Here is a 21420-nt window from a genome sequence, read left to right as displayed (position 1 = left end):
ACACCTGCACCAGAACCGGTAGTTGTTTTTGATCCATCCGTGATCCAAAAACTATCTGCTCTTAATATTTCCTTCTTCAGGAGGATTCAGTCCTCTCTACTCAGGAACAGTACTTTATAAGGCAGTTCGTAGTTGACAGTTGGATGCATAAAGTTAGAGGTCATTTCCAGAATGCTGTGACTTCCAGAGTTAACCAACAATCTGTTGTACTCTGCATTACATTGAATTGTGCAATTGGCAATGTGCACAAGTCTATATGCAGTCCATCCAGTCGCTCTCTCCAGAAAAATGTGAAGAGGAGGTAGTTCTAGAAGGATATTCATGGCCGCTGACGGTGTGGTACTGATGGCACCACTGATGGCCAGAGAAGCCTGTCTCTGTAAGCTAGAGAGCTTCGCCTGAGCCGTTTTCTGTAAAGCCTTCGGCCACCAGGCAATTGCACCATAAGTGATCATTGGTCACATAAATGCAATAGATTTGTTTGGGACTTAAACCCCAAGTTTTACCACAAATCTTTCAACTTGTCCACAGGGACAGTCTGGCTTTGTGTAAAACTCTTTCCAAGTGAGCGTTCCAGATGACTTTTTCATCAAGGATAATGCCAAGATATTTCACCTCCGTTCCAAATGGAATGACCTCACCATTGAGGGAAAGTAACGTTAGACCGTCCAATTTTTTCCTGCTGGTGAAGGGGATTATCACAGTTTTGCTGGGGTTGACAGATATCTGCTCCCTCAGGCACCAACCGTGAACAATGTTCAACGTGCATTGGAGGATATTACAAGCTACCCTTTCCGACGCGGACCTTGACAAGATGACAAGGTCGTCTGCATAAGCTTGCAGATATACATTCCTTCTATCGAGGGCATCAAGCTGATAATCTATCAGGAGCGACTACATGGGACGAAAGTACCCCACCTTGAGGGCAGCCCCTCTCTTAGCCAGAGACGATCCTATAGATTTAGGAAGTGCATTTTCAAATGCTCCTTCAATATCTTGAAATACAGCAATCGTAATCTCCTTGTTGTCAAGGGACAATGCTGAATTTGTCGATTTGCCGGTTTGATAAGCATACTGGTGGTTGTTAAGGGGGATGAATATAATGCCACCCTCCTGATGTGTCCTCCCAGTATTCTCTCCAGTCCTTTCAGCAGGAAGGATGTAAAGCTGATTGGTTGTACCGATTTGGGGTGTGGGTCTCTCCACCCCACTTCAGGTATATATATCACCCTTGTTGCCAACCAACTGTGTGTAGGTAGGAAAACGCAAAGCATGATTTTTCTGAAAATTCCACCTTTCACATTTCCTTACCTGTTCTATCGATCTAAAATATTTTCAGCATTGCGGCGTTGCCACTTCCATCAAAAAGTCCTAGCAACTTTATTTTTTTAAATGGAACACCCGTATATTGATACATTTTTGGAATCGCTCTGGTATTTTAATACTTTTCTGTCAATAATGTCCTATACCTATCTCTATCTGTTTTCGAGATAAAAAATAAATTGTGTTAAATATGGTCCAAAACATAGCCTCAATTGAAATTAAGTACATCAGTTCTCTCAATTCATGAAAAGTTGATATTTTGATGATAGTTTGGACAAACTCGAAATATTCAAATAACACCAAGAAATCGACTCCATATCATACAGGGCGTGCTAAAATTACTATTATTTCCATTGTGCATAAAAGTAGTCAGAAGTTCATTTTTTCAAATGAAACCCCCTGTATATTACTCGGTAAATTGAAAGATGGTGGAAAATGCTTCAAGATGATATATCATGTCCCTATACCTAAATCGACAAGTTTTCTCAATAAAGTCGCTTCTTCTAGAAACATTATCTTTTTTTTAGAATTTGGATTTAGGTAGCAGTGGAATTATCAAGCTTATAGCAGTTCGGTTACTTTTATAAGTAATTTAAAAAGAGTTATCGACGGTGTTTCGAATCATCTTCCAAAATGAATGCAAACGAAGTTCTTATGAAATTATTTATTATACACATGAACAAAATGATCAAATCATTGTCAGAACGTGTGAAAATTCAACCAAATGTATCCTGAATTAACACCAATGAACGAGAGGAAGTTTGTAAGCTTACAAAATAATGGCTCAAAGTTTCCAGGGAACAACTGTACCAAAAATCAGTCATTTCTAGGTAAAAAGTAAGATTTTCACAATAAATGCTGAAAATGTTGTCCATTACATTCTAAACACTTTAAAATGTTTTTTTTGTACGCGACTTGTGGTTGCTTTTTCAATTTCCTGGGGATCCAGATCTTCAATACTCCGCACTATTCGCCGTCGCAATTCTTCTTTGGTAGGCACTGGTAAACACCCCATAAAAAAAGTCAAGTGGCGTGAGATCGAGTGATCTCGGTGGCCAATCCCACGGCCCTAAACGCCTAAACCAACGATCTTCGAAGAGTTCGTCAAGTTTCCTGGAAACTTCCTGGGTGGAATGAGCTGGCGCTTTGTCCAGTTGAAACCAAGAATTTCTATATTCCTCTAAAGGCAAATTTTCAAGGAAATCGGTTAAAGTCGTCCTTAATATTTGGAGATATCTCTCTGCATTCAGTGTATCTCCATAAATAAAAAAGCTGATTTTATTGTTCTTCAGAATACAGAAAATATTCAGGTCAAATTTTTCTTGAAAACCCATTTCTTTTGTAACATGAGGATTATGATCAGCCCAAAAATGTTTATTCCTTCTATTGAAAATACCATCCCTCGTAAATTTTGATTCGTCGCTCCAAATTATTTTTGACAAAAATTCCCGATCTTCCTGTGTATGAATCAAAAGGGATTCACAAAAATGCATTCTACGTTCGAAGGCTTCTGCTTTTAAAGCTTGAACTTTGGTAAATTTATACGGATGCATTCCGTGATTTTTCAAAATTCGTTGTACTGAAGCATGTGATACACCTAAATCTTTTTCTGCACTGCTAATGAAAGCTTCTGGATATTCATAAAAATATGCCAAAACGTTAACAGCATTGACCTCATTTGAAGTAATGTTGAAGGCGCTTTCAACATGGAGCCATAGTTAAGAAAATTATTTTGTAACCTTACAAACTTCGTCTCGTTCATTGGTGTTAATTCAGGATACATTTTGTTGAATTTTTTACACGTTCTGACAATGATTTGATCACTTTGTAAATGTGTATAATACATCATTTCATAAGAACTCCGTTTGAATAATCGATATTGGCATTCATTTTGGAAGATGATTCGAAACACCGTCGATAACTCTTTGTAAATTACTTATAAAAGTAACCGAACTGCTATAAGCTTGATAATTCCACTGCTACCTAAATCCAAATTCTAAAAAATATAATGTTTCTAGAAGAAGAGACTTTATTGAGAAAACTTGACGATTTAGGCATTTTTCACCATCTTTCAATTTACCGAGTAATATACAGGGGGTTTCATTTGAAAAAATGAACTTTTTACTACTTTTATGCACAATGGAAATAATAGTAATTTCAGCACGCCCTGTATGATATGGAGTCGATTTCTTGGTGTTATTTGAATATTTCGAGTTTGTCCAAACTATCATCAAAATATCAACTTTTCATGAATTGAGAGAACTGATGTACTTAATTTCAATTGAGGCTATGTTTTGGACCATATTTAGCACAATTTATTTTTTATCTCGAAAACAGATAGAGATAGGTATAGGACATTATTGACAAAAAAGTATTAAAATATCAGAGCGATTCCAAAAATGTATTAATATATGGGGTGTTCTATTTAAAAAAATAAAGTTGCTAGGATTTTTTGATGGAAGTGGCAATGCCGCAATGCTGAAAATATCTCAGGTCGATAGAACAGGTAAGAAAATGTGAGAGGTGAAATTTTCAGAAAAATCATGCTTTGCGTTTTCCAAAAACGTCTAACCTACCATTGACCGTGAGTCACGCTATATAGTTCCATGTTAGTTTCGTGACTAACCTAAAACTAATTTCCATAATTGATCCATGCTGTCCTGTACAATCAATATTTTAATTGACATTTAAATATTATTATACCAGATGTCTGCATAAAATGACCGATAAGCTTTGATTGCTATGAAGGAACTAGCCCCTTTTAAACTCACGATATAAGTTCTGAAGAATGAAATGAACATTTCCGAAAGCTTGATACAATCCTAAAGTTTTTTTCGTATTCCCTGGCATCCTCAAAATTGACTGCAACCTCATTAATAGAAATCCAGGCAGCGGAAACCTGCCGATGCTCACCCCCCACCAGGACGTCTGGTGATGGTAATCACCCGAAACCCCGCCCCCAGTTTCCACTCCACTACCTTCCGTCGATATAAATACCACCGATCACACATCGACACCCCAGTTCATCTAAGTAGTAGGCAGATTGAGACCTTAGAGAGAACTCGTGACGAGACCTGGCGAGTAGGGAGATTGGGCCACATTCTTGAAAATAGCTTCAAAATAGATTCTGTGACCATCTGTGAATAAGTTTACACGTGCATCGTCGTTGTCCCGACAGAAACTAAATATTAACTGGTTTTTTACGGAAGAAAAATTTCAAATTTCGCATCAAAACGACAGTGAAAGTACCGTGAATAACTTTGTGAAAATAAAAATTAGTTTCAAGTTTTGAGTTAGTGAAAACTGAATTATATCTAAAATTGATTCAGTGTACCGGGACTAAGTTGTAAATGGCTTGCAATAATTAGCCGCATCTGTTAATACAAGTGGGTAGAGCACCCTACCAGCGTACCCTACCAGAGGCGAGTTACAGTTACCAGAGGCGGGTTACAGTGTGTGGACACAGTGACTAGTTTTTATCAATTAGTGCGTATCATCCTGAAACTACTTGTGATATACAAGGTAACCTCACTTCACCTCGATTTATCAAATATCAGTAGCCCACATAGGCGTCACAGTTGAGTGGGATAATGGATATTTGTAAAAATTGTCAGAAAGCAGCTGAACCACATTTAAAGCTCACTTGCTGCATATGCAATGCGTCGGTATTTCTTCCTCTGAAACTCGCACAATCAAAGCCAAAAAGTCACTCTCTTGGACTTGCGTTCATTGCGAAAGTATTGGCGCCGATAATAATTCTTTGAAAGCAGTGATTATATCCTTGCAAGATGAGGTGAAAGAATTGAAAAAAATGGCCAAAGCCCCACCCACCCCCATTCCAACAAGTGTGTTTGAAGACATCGTTCAAGAAATCCATGAAAGAAATACCAGGAAATGCAACTTTGTTATTTTTGGCATTTCCGAACAAGACTCCGCCCAACCTTAGGAAAATCGAGGCATTGCTGAATTAAACGCTGTGTCCAAGGTCATAAAAAGCGTGAACCCACAAATAAACACCAATTTTCTTCGACCCATGCGTCTAGGAAAATACGATGCCAATAGAACCACTCCCCGACATATCAAAGTAACCCTAGAGAATGAGGACTCAGTAATGGCATGCATTAGGAACTCAAAAAATTAAAGAATGATACCTTTAATAATGTTTTTATATCCTTCGATAAGACACCTCGCCAAATTCAACACCAAAGAAAGCTACGCCAGCAATTGAATGAAAGAAAAAATAACAGAAAATAACCTCATTGTTAAATACTTCATAGTCTCTCCATATATACAACCAGAACGTTAAGCTGGCCGTCCACCGAAAGCGGTGCTGTGCGAGGCTGAGCTGTGCTATGCTAGGCTGTGCTGGTTCAAAGCTGTAGCAGTCCGTCCACCAAATGCTAGTCGTGCGGTGTTGTAGCTACTAGCAGAATATTGACATTAAAATGTTTAATAATTTAAAAATCAAAAAGTATCTTTTGGACGCAAGTTCTGAGGAAGATGATTCCGAAGACGAGCACAGAAGCGATTTATTAAGTCTCATTATACTGATGGCGGAGAAGAGAAAACATAGATTCTGGATATCAAACCATTTAGTAGAAAGAAAACAATTTGGCGAGTTTCATAAATTGATTCCAATATTAAGTGATGAACAGTTTAAAAATTACTTTAGGCTTTCTAGATCACAATTTATGGAAATTCATGAATTCATACGATTTGAAATTATAAAGCTAAACACTAACTACCGACAAAGTATCACCACAGAGGAGCGTTTGGCTGTATGTTTAAGGTAATTTTGTTTTATTACATATACACTGTTTAGTTCTCAACGCAAATTTATTTTACCATATGGAAATAAAAATAACTGCAATATTTCTGTAATAACAAAAACAACAACCAAATTAATTATAATAAATTCATACTTTAGTTGCCTACATTCCATCCTCCAAAATAGCTTGCGACTGTTTCATCGCCTGATGATTGGGTAGATGTTGATTGTGGCGAGGGCAGCGGGGTAGAAATAGATTGATTATAAACAGGGTTCGATTGTTGTGGCGGCTGTAGTGTAAATAAGTTATGGTGGTAACCATTGGCAGTGCTTTCTCTGTTGGCATGACTACCTAAATTAGTCACATGTGTAGTATGAGATAAATTCATTTCAGCCTCACTAACAGCATCAAATATTTTTCTCTTAATCATAATTTGAAAACGTTGAGACATAGAAGCTGTTGTTAAATACATACTATTAAAAAATTCTTTAAGGGGATCGTTGGATTGTAATTTTTGTTCCAGTTCTTTTCTTTGGCTGTTTCTCTCAGCAGTCCTAGCCTCTCTTTTTTCCACTTGTTGTTTCATTAACGATACAACATTGTCTTGCCATTGACATTTTTTTTTTCTTTGCAGGCTCCACAAATTCATAATTATGTTCCAACGGTGTTTCTTGATCTTTATTTTCTTCTAAATCAATGTGAGACAGGTCCTCTTGGGTTTGTAGATGATCATCTTGGCCTGTTTCTATAACATTTTCGTTTACTTGTGTGTCAACTATGTTGGAACATCTGCTTCGGTTGGCCATGTATGGAACTAGAAATTCCATTTGTTTCTGGTATATCCATAATCGTTTTATACGAGCTGCGTCTCCACTTTTACAATCATTTTGTCGTTTTAGAGCGTCCCTCAATGAATCCCTTAATTTTTTCCATTGACGTTTAGCCTCGTTTCCTAAAGAAAAAAAAACAGTGCAAATTTTAAAATCTCAATATTAATAAATTTTTTTATACACTGTAATAAAAATGTTTTCTTATGTTTTTTAGATTCCTGGCGACAGGTGATTCATATAGAACAATTGGATACAGTTTTCGTTTAGGAGAAAGAACTGTCCCAAAAATTGTTCACGAAGTTTGTTCATCGCTCTGGTCCCAATTACAACCAACATTCCTGAAAATGCCCGACGAGAAGTCTTGGAACGCGTATGAATTGGAATTTAGAGAGCGATGGCAATTTCCAAAATGTGTCGGTGCTATAGACGGCAAACATGTGATTATAAAAGCTCCACCGAATTCTGGTTCATCATATTTTAACTACAAGAAAACTTTTTCTGTAGTATTGATGGCCATAGCAAGTGCCAATTATCAATTGATAGCCGTCGACATTGGGTCAGCAGGCAGATTTAGTGACGGAGGAATATTTGCCAATAGTCCTATTGGACGTAGGTTAAAAACAAATTCATTTCATTTACCCGAACCTTGTCCTATGGAAAATTATAATGGTAATAATTTTCCATTCGTAATAGTTGGAGATGAAGCATTTCCGCTTATGGTAAATCTAATGAGACCATTTCCAAGACGTTCTTTAAATAAAGAAAATCGTGTTTTCAATTATCGCCTGAGCAGAGCTAGACGAGTTATAGAAAATACGTTTGGTATATTGGCAGCAAGATTTCGAATTTATAAACGTCCATTAGAATGCAAATTAGAAAGTATAGATAGCATAATCAAAGCCACTTGTATTCTCCATAATTATTTAGGCACTAGGGAGGGGAGATGCCCTAATATAAATGAGGAACTATTGGAAAAAGGCAACTCTAACAATCAGTGGTTGCCATTAGCACATATAGGATCAAGAGCAACGACTGAATCTTTTGTTATAAGGCAATTTTTGTAACTTTTTTAACTCTAACATAGGCAGGATTCCGTGGCAGGATAAAATTGTATAAATACAATTTTGTATTTATAAATAAAAAGGCAAAATAAATAAAAATATGAAGTCTTTCGCCGGTTTATGTATTTTTTGTTTTTGTTTTAATTCAGACCAGACTTGTAGTATATTTTAACTCATATATCTTCATTTACTTATTATTATAAACGCAAAATATAAATTAGTTTTTTAATAATCCAGAAAGTCTTGATTTTTATAGTTTTTCTCATCTACTTTCTAAAGGCATGGATTTAATCTAACAATTTCAATAAATTCTTCCATTATTCAAATAGCACAGCTTCAATCGAACACAAAGCGAAGTGATGCGAGTCCCGCAAGTCGCAGCTTGTCTTGCCGCAGGCCGTCTAGCTTAGTGGACGGTACTTCATAAGAATACATTGGTAAACCAGCGCCGCTTAACCCAGCTCAACTCCGCTCCGCCCAGCACAGCACAGCATCGCTCTCGGTGGACGGCCAGCTTTAGAGGATTAAAAACAAAAACAACCCAAAAAATTAATCACTCCTAAAAATATAAGCCTTTCAAATCAAAAACAACCGCCTTTTATAATTCCGCATCCAGTGGTGAAATGGATACGGTCTGCCTATCAGAGAATAATCGTCAAGACGATGTGTTCAATCAAGAAATCTCATCAATGTATATTGTATACCGATGTGATCAAGATTTGGTAACCAATAATATTACTAAAGGTGGTGGTGTCGTGTTGGCGTCCAAAGATAATTACAAGTTGCTACCAATTTTGTTTTTGGATCTAAGAGACACACTCTCTGAAGTTGATATTGTAGGCTCCAAATTAGTACTTGGCAGCTTTATTTTGAATATTATTGTAGTTTATATACCCCCTTGTTGCTCCAATATTCGCTATGAAACATTATTCGATTTTCTGGAGAGCTCTGATTGTGTAACTAATGGAAATTTTCTATTAATTGGTGACTTCAATATCCCTAAATATGATATAGACTTTAATGATACCAAATTTCAGTACATCCTCAACTTTATGCAAGCAACTGAATCTCAATAGTACAACTCGATAACGAATATTAATAATCGCAAACTGGATCTAGTTATAACCTACTGTGACGATTGTATCGTCTCGAAATGTGATCAACCTTTTATTAGCAAAGACGTTCATCATCCTGCACTTTCTATTTCATTGAACTGTCGTACTTCTCATATCAATGACTTTGCTATTAATACAACAGACGCTATTAAACAATTTAATTTTCGCAAAGCAAACTTTCCAGCTATGCATGAACTGATCAGAACAACCGAATGGTGTGACGTTTCTGAATGTACTGACATCGACTCGGCATGTGATTTATTATATCAAAAATTACACAGTATCTTCTTTTAAACAGTCCCACTGAGAATATTAAAAACACGTAAATTTCCCCCATGGTTCGACGCCGACGTTATCAGCCATATACAGAAAACGGAATCAGAATATAAAAACTATAAGGAATATAAAACAGCATTTTATCAAAATCAATTCTCGGATCTCAGAAAAACTGTCAAAACTAAAATAAAAGCAGCATATAGTCAATTTACAAACTTAGCTGACAATAATATTTTATATTCGCGTATAACGGGTATAATGAAACTTGATGATGAGGTATTTAATAAGCCTGGGGATATTGTCAATGAATTCGCCAAGTATTTCAGAAGTATATACTTGGTTTCGGAGGAGAATATGCTTCGTGAAAATGCTCATGATTCTGATTTAGATGCATTAAACATCTCTGCCTTCTCTAAAATCGATATTATTACTGCTTCAAAAAAATTAAGAAATAAACCCACCGCAGGCGTTGACAATTTTCCTAGTCTTGTGATAAAGGACTGTATCGACGTTCTCTCCATACCTCTAATAGGCATATTCAACTTGATTTTATCAACTTGTGCCTTCCCTGAGCAGTGGAAAACGGCTCGAATTTGTCCGATATTGAAAAAAGGCGACTCTATCGATATCACAAACTACAGGGCGATTTCAGTTTTATGTAACTTTTCCAAATTCTTCAAGATATGTGTGCAAAATGTTATGTATTACCATGTTCAGAAAGTCAATGTTGTTTATTTAGACTTTCAAAAAGCTTTCGATCAAATAGACCATCACGTTCTTCTCAGCAAATTGACAAAATTGGGACTCTCTAACCGACTGCTCACTCCAATTGAATCATATCTAATTAACAGAAAACAATTCGTCGAATATGAATCTTTCAAATCGGCCCAGTACGTAGTTACATCTGGGGTACCACAAGGTTCCAATCTTGGACCTCTTTCATTTTTAATTTTTATTAATGACTTGGCAACCTTGGCAATGTAATCAAACTTTGGTGTAATCATAATCGTCTACAACTCTACAACTGAACGTATCCAAATGTAAAATAATATAATTTCCAACAAAAAAGCGAACTTTAATGTATTGTTATTCAATCAACAAATCTACAATCAACCGCGGACATGAGATAAAAGATCTTGGATTCATTTACAGAAATGGCAAGGACTTCAAAAGTATTGCCACCTTAAAATTACTATATTTTGCGTATGCCAGATCTAAGTTAGAGTATGGCTCTTTGTTATGGAATCCGGTTTACGACTACCAAAAAACATCAATTGAGAGCGTACAAAGGAAGTTCCTGAAATACTTATGTCTAAAAGTTGATGGTCAATACCCCACGAGAGGCATCGATCATAACATATTGTTGACACGATTTGATATGACATCTTTGGAAAATAGGAGAGTTATCCTTGGTATAAAATTCCTGGATAAATTACTCAACAACAGTATTGACAGTACGGTTCTTTTACCCGAGATCAATTTATTAGTACCAAGGAGTGAAGGTCGACACAATCTGAAGTTCTGTTTCGGAGCATCACGCACAAATATCATGCTACGATCACCATTGAATTTAATGTGCAGTAGCTTCAATGAAATCTGTGAACACTGCGATATTCATTTTCGACTCTCTGAACGCCTTGGTATCTTGTATCCGTAATAACTTGTAATACTACTATAAATAACTTTTGTGTCAGTACTGTAACATTGCATGATCTGTAACGCAAAAATGCTCGGACAGGTCAATTTTGCTTTTGAGGGGGACACATTTTAGATGTATTTTGCTACCTGTGCCTTCAACCCCCTAGCGAGGGTGAGTAACAACCCTAAAATTTTAAATGGAAAGTGGGGTCGAGTGATATATCATTTGGAAGGGCACAAAATTATCTTTCCAATGATACCTAATTTGTTGTATTTCACTTAAACATGTAGGCATTATGAAGAAAAACAACTACAACCCAGTACTTTGAAATGTGTAATTGACTTAGTAGAATCTTACTTCAGCAAGTGCTGAAAATGTGACCCATTTGTAATAATACAGATTTTAGTAGATGAACAACACCGATTCTGGCCCAAAATCCCATGTATTTTCTTATGGAGCTAACCTTTTTGCAATTTTTGGTTCAAAAAGGAGTTGGGGAAACGTGTGACGTCATCGACGCAGGATGAAACGAGTATCGTAGCGATTCAAACATGGAACTCGACCCCCTTGCCCTCGCCTCCCTTAGTACTCCACATCACCGCTCAGGCCCTCTTGAGACTCCGCATCAGCGCTCAGACCTCCTTGTCACGTGATTTTAATTAAAAAAGTCTATAGTTATGAGATTCGAACCTGAATCGTCCGCGCCGTGAACATTGTCCTTAGCCTCTACACCATCGTAAGATATTGAAGTTGACTGCGAATGTTGGGTATTTATAGCGTTAGTTTTGTCGGGACTGAAATTGACTCATTCATTATACTTGACAGCATTTTTATTTTTGATTTCCGTAGAATGTAATCGTCATTATCATATTGAAGATAGGAAAATATACTTAGATTTGGGAAATAATTAATATTTCATGTAAAGATGTGTATGTGTGTGTAAGAGCGAGAGACGCGTGTGACGTAATCGATGCAAAGAGAGATGGAGATCGAGGTTTTACCGGTTGCTAGTGCAAGCAGGTGTTGTCAGTTGTACAATAAATCAATGTTCATGGGGTAATGTAGCGTTGCCGGTTTGAAAATTAAGTTATAGAACACACAGATTCATCTATGAGTCACTAGCTGAACTATCTATTGGTTGAAGAAAGACACTGTAAACACTAGACTCATAAGACTGCATCTGTCAAATGTCAATACATGCCAGCATGGCAGGTTCGGCGTTGCCAGTTGTACAATAAACATTGTAACATAAACATAAACTCCTGTTTGAACCAAAAATTGCAAAAAGTTTAGCTCCATACGAAAATACATGGGATTTTGGGCTAGAATTGGTGTTTTTCATCTACTGATTTTGTTCAAATCTATTCGTAACATTCTGTAGCATATCAGGTGTTATACTTCTGCACTCTGCTGTAATTCGTTGGCGAAGATCTTCTATGGACTTGGGCTGCGTAGCAAAACATTTATTTTTCAAGTGTCCCCAAAAGAAAAAGTCTAAAGGTGATAAATCAGGTGACCTGGCAGGCCATTCGATGGGGCCTCTCCTTCCAATCTACCGTCCAGGAAACCGGTCATCTAAAAACTCTCTTACCGGAGCAACATAGTGAGGAGGTGCTCCATCTTGCTGGAAATGAAGCCGATCATCATTATGATTTTGGTCATTTTCAATTATTTCTGTTATGAGAGGATCAATTCTTCAAGGATGTTCAGGTAGACCTCACCATTTAAATTCCCAGGAATAAAAAGTAGCCCTACGATATGAATACCTAATATGCCACACCAGGCATTGATTTTTTGAGGGTACTGGGTATGGACCTCTCGGAATAAATGTGAGTTACTGTCATCCCAGTAACGGCAGTTATGCCTATTCACAGCTCCATTCAAAAAAAATGTGCTCTCATCGGAAAAGCACGTGTTGAATGATAGGTGCGGATCATCAGTTAGTAGCTGGCTCAGTTGCTCACAAATTTGCAGCCTTCTATCAGGATCATCTTCATTGAGTTCCTGTACTAATTTAATTTTGTACGGATGAAATTTATAGGCTTTTAATATCCGTATTATGGACGAACGGGAGACACCTGAGGCGGCAGCAAGCTGACGGGTACTTTGAGTATGATCCAATTCAACATGTCTCAAAACAGCGACTTCCACTGCTTCATTTCTGAACGGTTTCCGTGGCTGGTGTTTCACATTTTTCCCGGGATGACTGTTATTAAAGAGGCGAGCAGTAAGTCTAGCACAACTATTATGTTGATAATAAAGTTTAACAATTTGAACTCGTTCAGGAATGGAATAAACCATTTTTACAGTAAAGTTGAAATAATTTCGGAAGCAACCAAATTGAATCAATGAACGTTTGCCTAAATTTATTCTGTACACTTATCTGCTGTTGTTATTTGAATCAAAAAACGCACGAGAGAAATTGAGGAATGTAGTAGTGGTAAAAATGCCGTTTTTTTCGCATTTTCATCAACACCAAAAATATTGAGTAAATGTTCTTGCTTTTTTTATAACTATTCAAGTAAATACAACAAATTAGGTATCATTGGAAAGGGAATTTTGTGCCCTTTCAAATGATATATCACTCGACCCCACTTTCTATTTAAAATTTTGGGGTTGTTACTCACCCCGCTAGAAGGTTGAAGGCACAGGTAGAAAAATACATCTTAAATGTATCCCCCTCAAAAGCAAAATTGAACTGTCCGAGCATTTTTGCGTTAAGTTACAAAAAAAAGGGAAAAGCAAGGTGCATACTTTTCGTTGGACCACTATACCGGGTGTCAACGAATCTATTAGACAAGTCATAATTTCTAGACTATTAGGAGAATTGAATTTGGTATAAATGAATGGTATGTGGAGAGGAATGTTTTCACATATTTTTCACTTTCCGGTCACTTCCGGTTTCAGCGGAAATGGCTCCGGTTCTGAATTTTTAAATGGAACACCCTGTATATTGTAACATTTTTGGATTTCTGAGACAATTCTGGATCAGAAACTGACATTTCCGGAAGTTTTTCAGCCTACTTGATTTTTTCCGAGTCACTTTCAAAATTGCATCTAGGTGGCCATGATCGGACATAAACTAATCTATGGACCTCAGGTGATATCAGAAAATTGCAATAGCGGAGTTTTAGTGACTAGTGTGTTGAATATGAATGAGACAAGTTTACAAAATAACATTTTCGTGTCTAACTATTATTTTTCAAATGGCGACCATTTTTTGACAAGCAATTTCCGAAAAAAGGATTTTTTGACGAATCTAACGTTACTAATTTATTTGCGATTGGATCAACAAATTTAACAAATTTAACTAATAATTTCAGCGATGCACTTAGATTTTTTGCAATATCCTAAGTTCTTGAAAATTCCACTATAGTAAATTTTCAAAGTGCATCCCTCCTTGTTAAAGACACATTTCAGCTCGTTCAATTGTTTCTCTCAACACGTTTTGTAACATTTGAGGCGATATACTTCTAAATGCCTGTTGAATCCTTTCTTCTAAGATTTCGAGAGTGGCTGGGGCTGTTGCATAGTAGACCCTTTCTTTTACATATCCCCAAATGAAGAAATCTAACACAGTCAGATCCGGTGAGCGGGCAGGCCACCGTACTGGACCGTTGGTTGCAATAACTCTATTATTAAAATGCTTTATTAAAAAATCAAGTACGTCTCTGCTATTATGGGGTGGTGCTCCATCTTGCTGGAAGTAAATTTGCCGTAAAACTTCTAAAGGCATATCATTAAGATGATCCTCGATTTCATTTTGAAGAAAACCCAAGTATCTAACCCCTGTTAACTGACCTTGAAACAATATTGGACCAATTATTCTGTTTCCAACGATACCAGCCCAGACATTGACGCCAAACCTTTCTTGAAAATTGCCCTCTCTCATTGCATGTTGATTTTGTTGGGCCCAGTACCGACAATTCTGCTTATTAAACATGCCATTATTTGTAAACCGTGATTCGTCGGAAAATAGAATGAAGTTGATAAAATTTGGGTTAACTCTATGATTTTGAAGCAACCAATCACAAAATACTACTCTTCTATTGCCGTCGTCAGCATACAAATGTTGATGTAACTGATATTTAAATGCTCGATATCCGTGCTTTTTCAGTATTTTTCTTGCTGATTCGTGACTTATCTGCATTTCTCTACTAATTTCTCTTAAAGAAACAGTTTTGTCAACTTCTACCATAGCAAGAACGTTAATCTCAGTCTCCTCATTTATGACAAACCTCTGTTCTGCGTCTCGATTTCCCTCTTGCCTAAAACGACTCTCAACATAGGGAAAATACTGATGAGATGGGTGTTGCCGATTGGGATATCTCTGAGCATACAACTCAGCAGCTTTCCTTGAATTTCTGTGGCATTCTCCAAACAATAACAACATATCCACTTTTTCACTTTGAGTATACATTATTTCGACGAAAAATTAAACTAAAATTAACGAAAATCAAGAGAAACTTCTACTTTCTGCTCATAAAGCTTATGTCACTGTCATAACCTAGGTGAGCGTTTTGTTCTCCAAAGTGGACTTGATGGAAATAACCGCAAAATATTATGCATCATTCCTATCCATGACACCCTTGACGAAAGTAAATGAATTTGTATCGAGTATTTTCCTCAGTAATATTTAATTTATGTTCTTATTTGTAATCCAATCGCAAATAAATTAGTATCGTTAGATTTGTCAAAAAATCCTTTTTTCGGAAAGTACTTGTCAAAAAATGGTCGCCATTTGAAAAATAATAGTTAGACACGAAAATTTTATTTTGTAAACTTGTCTCATTCATATTCAACACACTAGTCACTAAAACTCCGCTATTGCAATTTTCTGATATCACCTGAGGTCCATAGATTAGTTTACGTCCGATCATGGCCACCTAGATGCAATTTTAAAAGTGACTCTGAAAAAATCAAGTAGGCTGAAAAACTTCCGGAAATGTCAGTTTCTGATCCAGAATTGTCTCAGAAATCCAAAAATGTTACAATATACAGGGTGTTCCATTTAAAAATTCAGAACCGGAGCCATTTCCGCTGAAACCGGAAGTGACCGGAAAGTGAAAAATATGTGAAAACTCTCCTCTCCACATACCATTTATCTGTACCAAATCTCGTTTTGATACACCTAATAGTCTAGAAGTTATGACTTGTCTAATAGATTCGTTGACACCCGGTATACTTTGTTTTAGCATTTATTTTTATACATTTCTATATTCCATTATTTTTAATATTTATTCTATATATACTCTGTGATAATAGCATTTCCTGTAACTGGGTACTCCTGTTGGAAATAAATCGCGCTTTTTTTTTTCAAATTGAGAGCCAAAATATATGCGTGTGTGTGCGTGTGTGTTTCCTTGAACAATTTTTAGAGAAATATGTAGTTTTGAAGCAATTGAATCTAACTTTGCTCATGATTCTGTGAAGATATTTTCCAAAATCATTGTTGGAATATTTTTGGGGACGCGAGTAAAAAGGAACCATGCAATATGTTATAAACTTAAACATTTCCGATTTCAGGCAGTGTCTCGAGGTCAAAGCGCAGGACATGTTCAAGTCAGTGCAAGAGATTCGAACAAATTTACAGTTTCGATAAATATCGAACCTCAGTCGAAAGCAGCATTTCTCCTGACATATGAAGAACTCCTGGAGAGGAAAATTAACCAATACGAATTAGTTTTGAACATTCATCCTGGGCAAATTGTAAAGAAGTTGAGTTTGGAGGTGAGTATGGTCTACATTCCGCAAATTTTTCATCATAAATGGCCGATTGTTTCAGTTTCCGTATCTCCATCGAACAATTAAAAATAATACAAAATTTACTAGAAAAAAGAATTGATTGTAGACTGGTAAAACGCTTTTGAACAATTTCAGTTCGTTGAATTTCTTGTCCGAATATCATGCAACGTAGGTACTTCTTTATTCATCAACAACCGACGAAAATAAAAGTATCTATTGAAATGAATCTTGAATTTGAATGTCACATATGAGTTCATCGTTATTGACTATCAATTTTTTGTAATCGAATTCAAACAATGATTAATGAATAACGAAGAATTCAACATGTAATTTCGTCTGATCAATATTTATACACATGCATACTCATGATTCACAAACTCCTTGTTATTCGTTGGGGGAACAAAATAGTTTCTACTAACCTCTAGCTAACTAGTCCAAAAAAAGGTAATCCCCACATATCATCATGTGATTTTGATACTGACCATTTATGAAAAACAACATCAAATAGGGTACGTACTGCTTGCAATATGAACATATTAATAGATACCGGGGACACAATTTGTAACCTTTTCGCTAAAAATTTTAAAAACAACTTCATCAAACCTATACAATGCTTTTCATGATGAGCGTTAATTAGCCGTTTCTGGCAAACTATTCAACGGATCAACGTGAAAATTCCAAAGTATGCATAAGTCAATATGACCTACACGCCTAAAATATTTCAGATGAAGCGGCGCTGTCGCTTCTACTATAACGTAGCGGCTTCTTTGATTTTTCAAAAGGAACACCCCGTATATAATATCATATTATGATTCATTATCACTTTGTCAACGAATTCATATACTATTTCCCTATACCTATCTATTACCGTTTAGAAGATATAAATTAATTTCGATATTTTTTTTTCCAAACATGAACTTTTATAAATGCTGATAATCTTGAACTCTCTTGCACTAAAACGATCAAATTTGAAATGGAGTGGAGTGATACTATGAGGATCTCCACTCCGAGTCATATTTTCATTTGCCTCATACAGAGTCTTCAAAAAATGCCGATACTTTGATCTCATGAAAAAATGAGTGGAACTCAATTTTTTCAAATAGAACACTCAGTATATTTCAACATTTTTGAGCTCTACATCCAATTTTAGAATATCTTTGTTTAGATAATACTATTTCTATTTTGAACCGTTTTCGAGATAAACTGTTTCAAACGGAAATTGACATGGTTTCCTTGTTCATCACTCATTTTTGTAAAACAGATTTCGTTTGATGTTTCTCAATTAGTCACAGATAATACAATGAAAAGATAATTATCAAAATACTCCTCAAACATCGAATGAAACTTCTCTTCAAACAATAGTTTTATTAACGCTGAAACACGAACTGAAAATAATGAACCCATAAATTAATGAGTTAATTTAATCGTCAGTGTATTTCAGAATATGTTCAAACACATCTCTACCTCTACTTAAACAAACATGTAATCTCTTCAAAAGATTGTCATGTGTAGCGCTTCTGATCAAGTCTGGAGTCAAACTATTGAAAGCAGTTGTAACTCTCGATTTCATATCTTACATTGTTGTTATTGGAGTAGAGTAAACCATATTCTTAATGAAACCCCACACGAAATAATCCAATGGATTGCCATCTGGTGTTCTAGGAGGCCAACGAAAAGGTCCATTATTACCAATCCATCTGCCTTCGAACCATAGGTCGAGAAACTAATTTAATAGGATTCACCGATTGTTTGTTAAACTCGATGGATAAACAGGTTCAGGTTGATGTTGTATACACCGACTTCAGTAAGGCCTTTGATAAGATTAGTCACAAAACTGTATTAAAGAGACCTGCTGAAGAAAGTGTGAATGACTTTTTATTGAGATGGATATGGTCCTGTTCGACTAACAGGTCACAAATGGTGGCCATAAATGGATATACGTTACTCCCCTTCACGGTATCCTCCGGAGTTCCTCAAGGCCGCCATTTGGGTCCTTTACTCTTCTTTATATACATCAACGAAATCTCTAGCTGCTTTAATAAGTGTAAATTTTTACTGTATGCCGATGACTTGAAAATCTATCACACAGTAAAGGATTCATATGACACCGGAGAAATTTAGGAGGACTTTGAAAATCACGAACTGAAATTAGTTTCAGAAGGTAAAGACTTAGGAATGATTACAGTTGTCATTTAATTCACATATAGGAAAAACCGTCAATAAATGTAATAGTTTTATTGGATTCCTCAAAAGAAACTGTCAAAACTTCAGAACGGCAAAACTTCTCCTCAATTTATATCGTGCATACGTACATAGTAGGCTCTGCTTTGCATCAGTTGTTTAGAATCCTTAGTACCACATAAACAAGTGGTACTAAGTCCAAAACAAATTTCTTCGCTACATTTAGTCACAAATTAAATTTTCCAATTACGAATAGCGATTACAGTCCCATTATGCGCCAATACAATATTATTCCTATGAAGGATAGGAGAACTGTTACGGATCTCATCATGATTTTCAAGTTGATGAAAGGATTAGTCCACTGCCCAGAGGTTTATTCCAAAATTGAGCTCAATGTTTAGGGTAGAACGTTGAGGCGTACAGAATTCTTTAAGTTAACTTGCGCAAGGACAAATGCTGCTCAAAATTCACCACTTTATAGAATGCTTGAAACCTTCAACGAAATTTGCAATGATATTCAATATTTTGAAATCTCTTTAGACTGTTTCAAACGCAGGATGAAAAAAAAATTCATTGATAAGTTGTGATCATTTCTGTAGTCTCTGTCACTCTTATGAGAATTATGTTATACTACAATTGTCCAATTTAATTTACAAAAAATTAAAATGTACATTCTTTTTTCTCAAAGCCCACTTGAGCTAAAATTATAAAGTGGGTTCTCTATTGGATTTGTTAATCTGTTTGTAACCCCTATATTGGTAAATAAATATAAATTTGAATTTCAGGTATTTATAAATGAGAGCAGACCACTTACTTTTGTTAGAACGCCATCACTGAGATCTGGAAATGAAATTAGTAAAAACGATGGTAAATTGAATCCTTCTTCGGAAATTCAAATCATAAATTCTACCAGTGCCGTTGTTAAATTCCACCCAGATGCTGAAGAACAGAGAAGGTTTGCTAAAGATATGGGAGTGAAGGAGAATGAAGGTCTCGCAGGACAATTTGTTGTTCAATACGAAGTTGAACGCGATCCTAGCGGCGGTGAAGTGAGTAGTATTATTGCATTATTGACCTCATCAGCCTACGTTATAGATTGCGTTTCGGCTTTTCAGAACAAACAGTTCACCAAGATGGTTGTATCGTGTTTCTTGTGAATAGGGTATTTCGCATTTCTAAGAATTTGTAGAGTATACTACGTCATAAGCGTGTTAATAATATTTAAGTGATTTTTCATTATTTACTGTCACTCATCACATGTATGAGTTAAGAAGAATTTTCCATATAAATCGGCTGATAATGACAACTAAACAGATATATTAAGTTATGCTAGTCAGGTTTCAAATCAAGTTATGAGTTTGTTCGATTAATAACCTAACCTATTTATTTGGTGGAAATTCATAATGTACACAGAAAAGAAAAAATGATTTTTGTTTAATTTTTACTAAGATTTTCATTTGTTACGACCGTCCCCGGTTTATTAAATCATTTTCAAGTGAACTGTGACACAAACTGTATCGTAACAAATGAAAATCTTGGTAGAAATTAGACAAAAGTTATTTTTTCTATCCTATATTTAGTTACAAGTTACATTCGTTACCGTTATCCAAACTTTTCACCAATCAATCCACATTAATAGCTACAGTTGATCAAAAAAGAAAATCAGTTAAATGGGTATCTAAATAGTTTGAATTGTTTTTCAATATCTGTCACCTCATATAAAGACCATATCTTCCGAAACATAACATTACAACTTTGTGTTACCGAAAATCTGCTCTTGTCACAACGACAATATGGTTAACTGAAATCATTCAAACGAACACTTTGTTCAGGCCAGTCTCAACTCCCTACACTGTAGATTGATAGACTGAAACCTATCAGAAAAGAACTACTCCCCTGGCTAATACCACGAAGGGCGTTGGATTATATTCGACAGGTGTCAGTGTAGGATTCTTCACTGAAGTTATTCCTTCACATACTGTTGGCGATACAACTGCCACAATAGATTTTCAATTATTAAACTACGAAATTATAGAATTGATAAAGAGCTTAAAGCATTCAAACGCAAGTGGTTACGATGAGATATCAAACAATTTATTGAAAAAATGTTCTTATGAACTTTGCAGCCCAATGACGTATATCATAAACTTGTCTACTGAAAATGGAATTTTTCCGGATAGTCTAAAACTAGCAAAAGTAACACCAATTTATAAAAAAATCATTCAATTAATGTCTTTCTTTACAACAAATAACCTTTTTTCAGAAAACCAACACGGTTTCACAAAGAACAAAAGTACAGAAACAGCACTTTATGAGTTCAATGAGCATGTGGTTAATGCACTTGATGGTAAATTCCATATTTGTGGATTGTTCATAGACTTCTCCAGAGCTTTCGATTTCGTTAATCATGACCTGCTATTAGGGAAATTGGAAACATATGGTGTAAGAGGAGTTGCCCTAGATTTAATGAAATCCTACCTG

General features: G+C 35.9%; 2 protein-coding genes across 6 annotated transcripts in view; one reads left to right on the top strand and one right to left on the bottom strand.

The window, feature by feature from the left end:
• The window catches only part of LOC111504932 (pyrokinin-1 receptor), a 443518-nt gene that overhangs the window by 143492 nt on the left and 278606 nt on the right, over nucleotides 1-21420 (bottom strand). The window lies entirely within an intron of this gene.
• Nucleotides 1-21420, top strand: part of LOC111510995 (inter-alpha-trypsin inhibitor heavy chain H4) — a 93029-nt gene that overhangs the window by 2160 nt on the left and 69449 nt on the right. For all 4 annotated transcript variants that reach the window (XM_074185341.1, XM_074185339.1, XM_074185340.1 and 1 more), the window contains exons 3-4: nucleotides 16540-16743; nucleotides 19725-19988. In XM_074185341.1, the coding sequence (XP_074041442.1) occupies nucleotides 16540-16743; nucleotides 19725-19988 (468 nt within the window). The remainder of the gene's footprint in view (nucleotides 1-16539; nucleotides 16744-19724; nucleotides 19989-21420) is intronic.

Source organism: Leptinotarsa decemlineata, unplaced genomic scaffold, assembly GCF_025532065.1.
Source record: "Leptinotarsa decemlineata unplaced genomic scaffold, Ldec_3_MD MMD2_tig00026374_RagTag_RagTag, whole genome shotgun sequence".
NCBI classification, from domain to species: Eukaryota; Metazoa; Arthropoda; class Insecta; order Coleoptera; family Chrysomelidae; genus Leptinotarsa; species Leptinotarsa decemlineata.
Note: the sequence above shows the minus strand (reverse complement) of the source record. Positions and strands in the feature narration are given on the sequence as shown.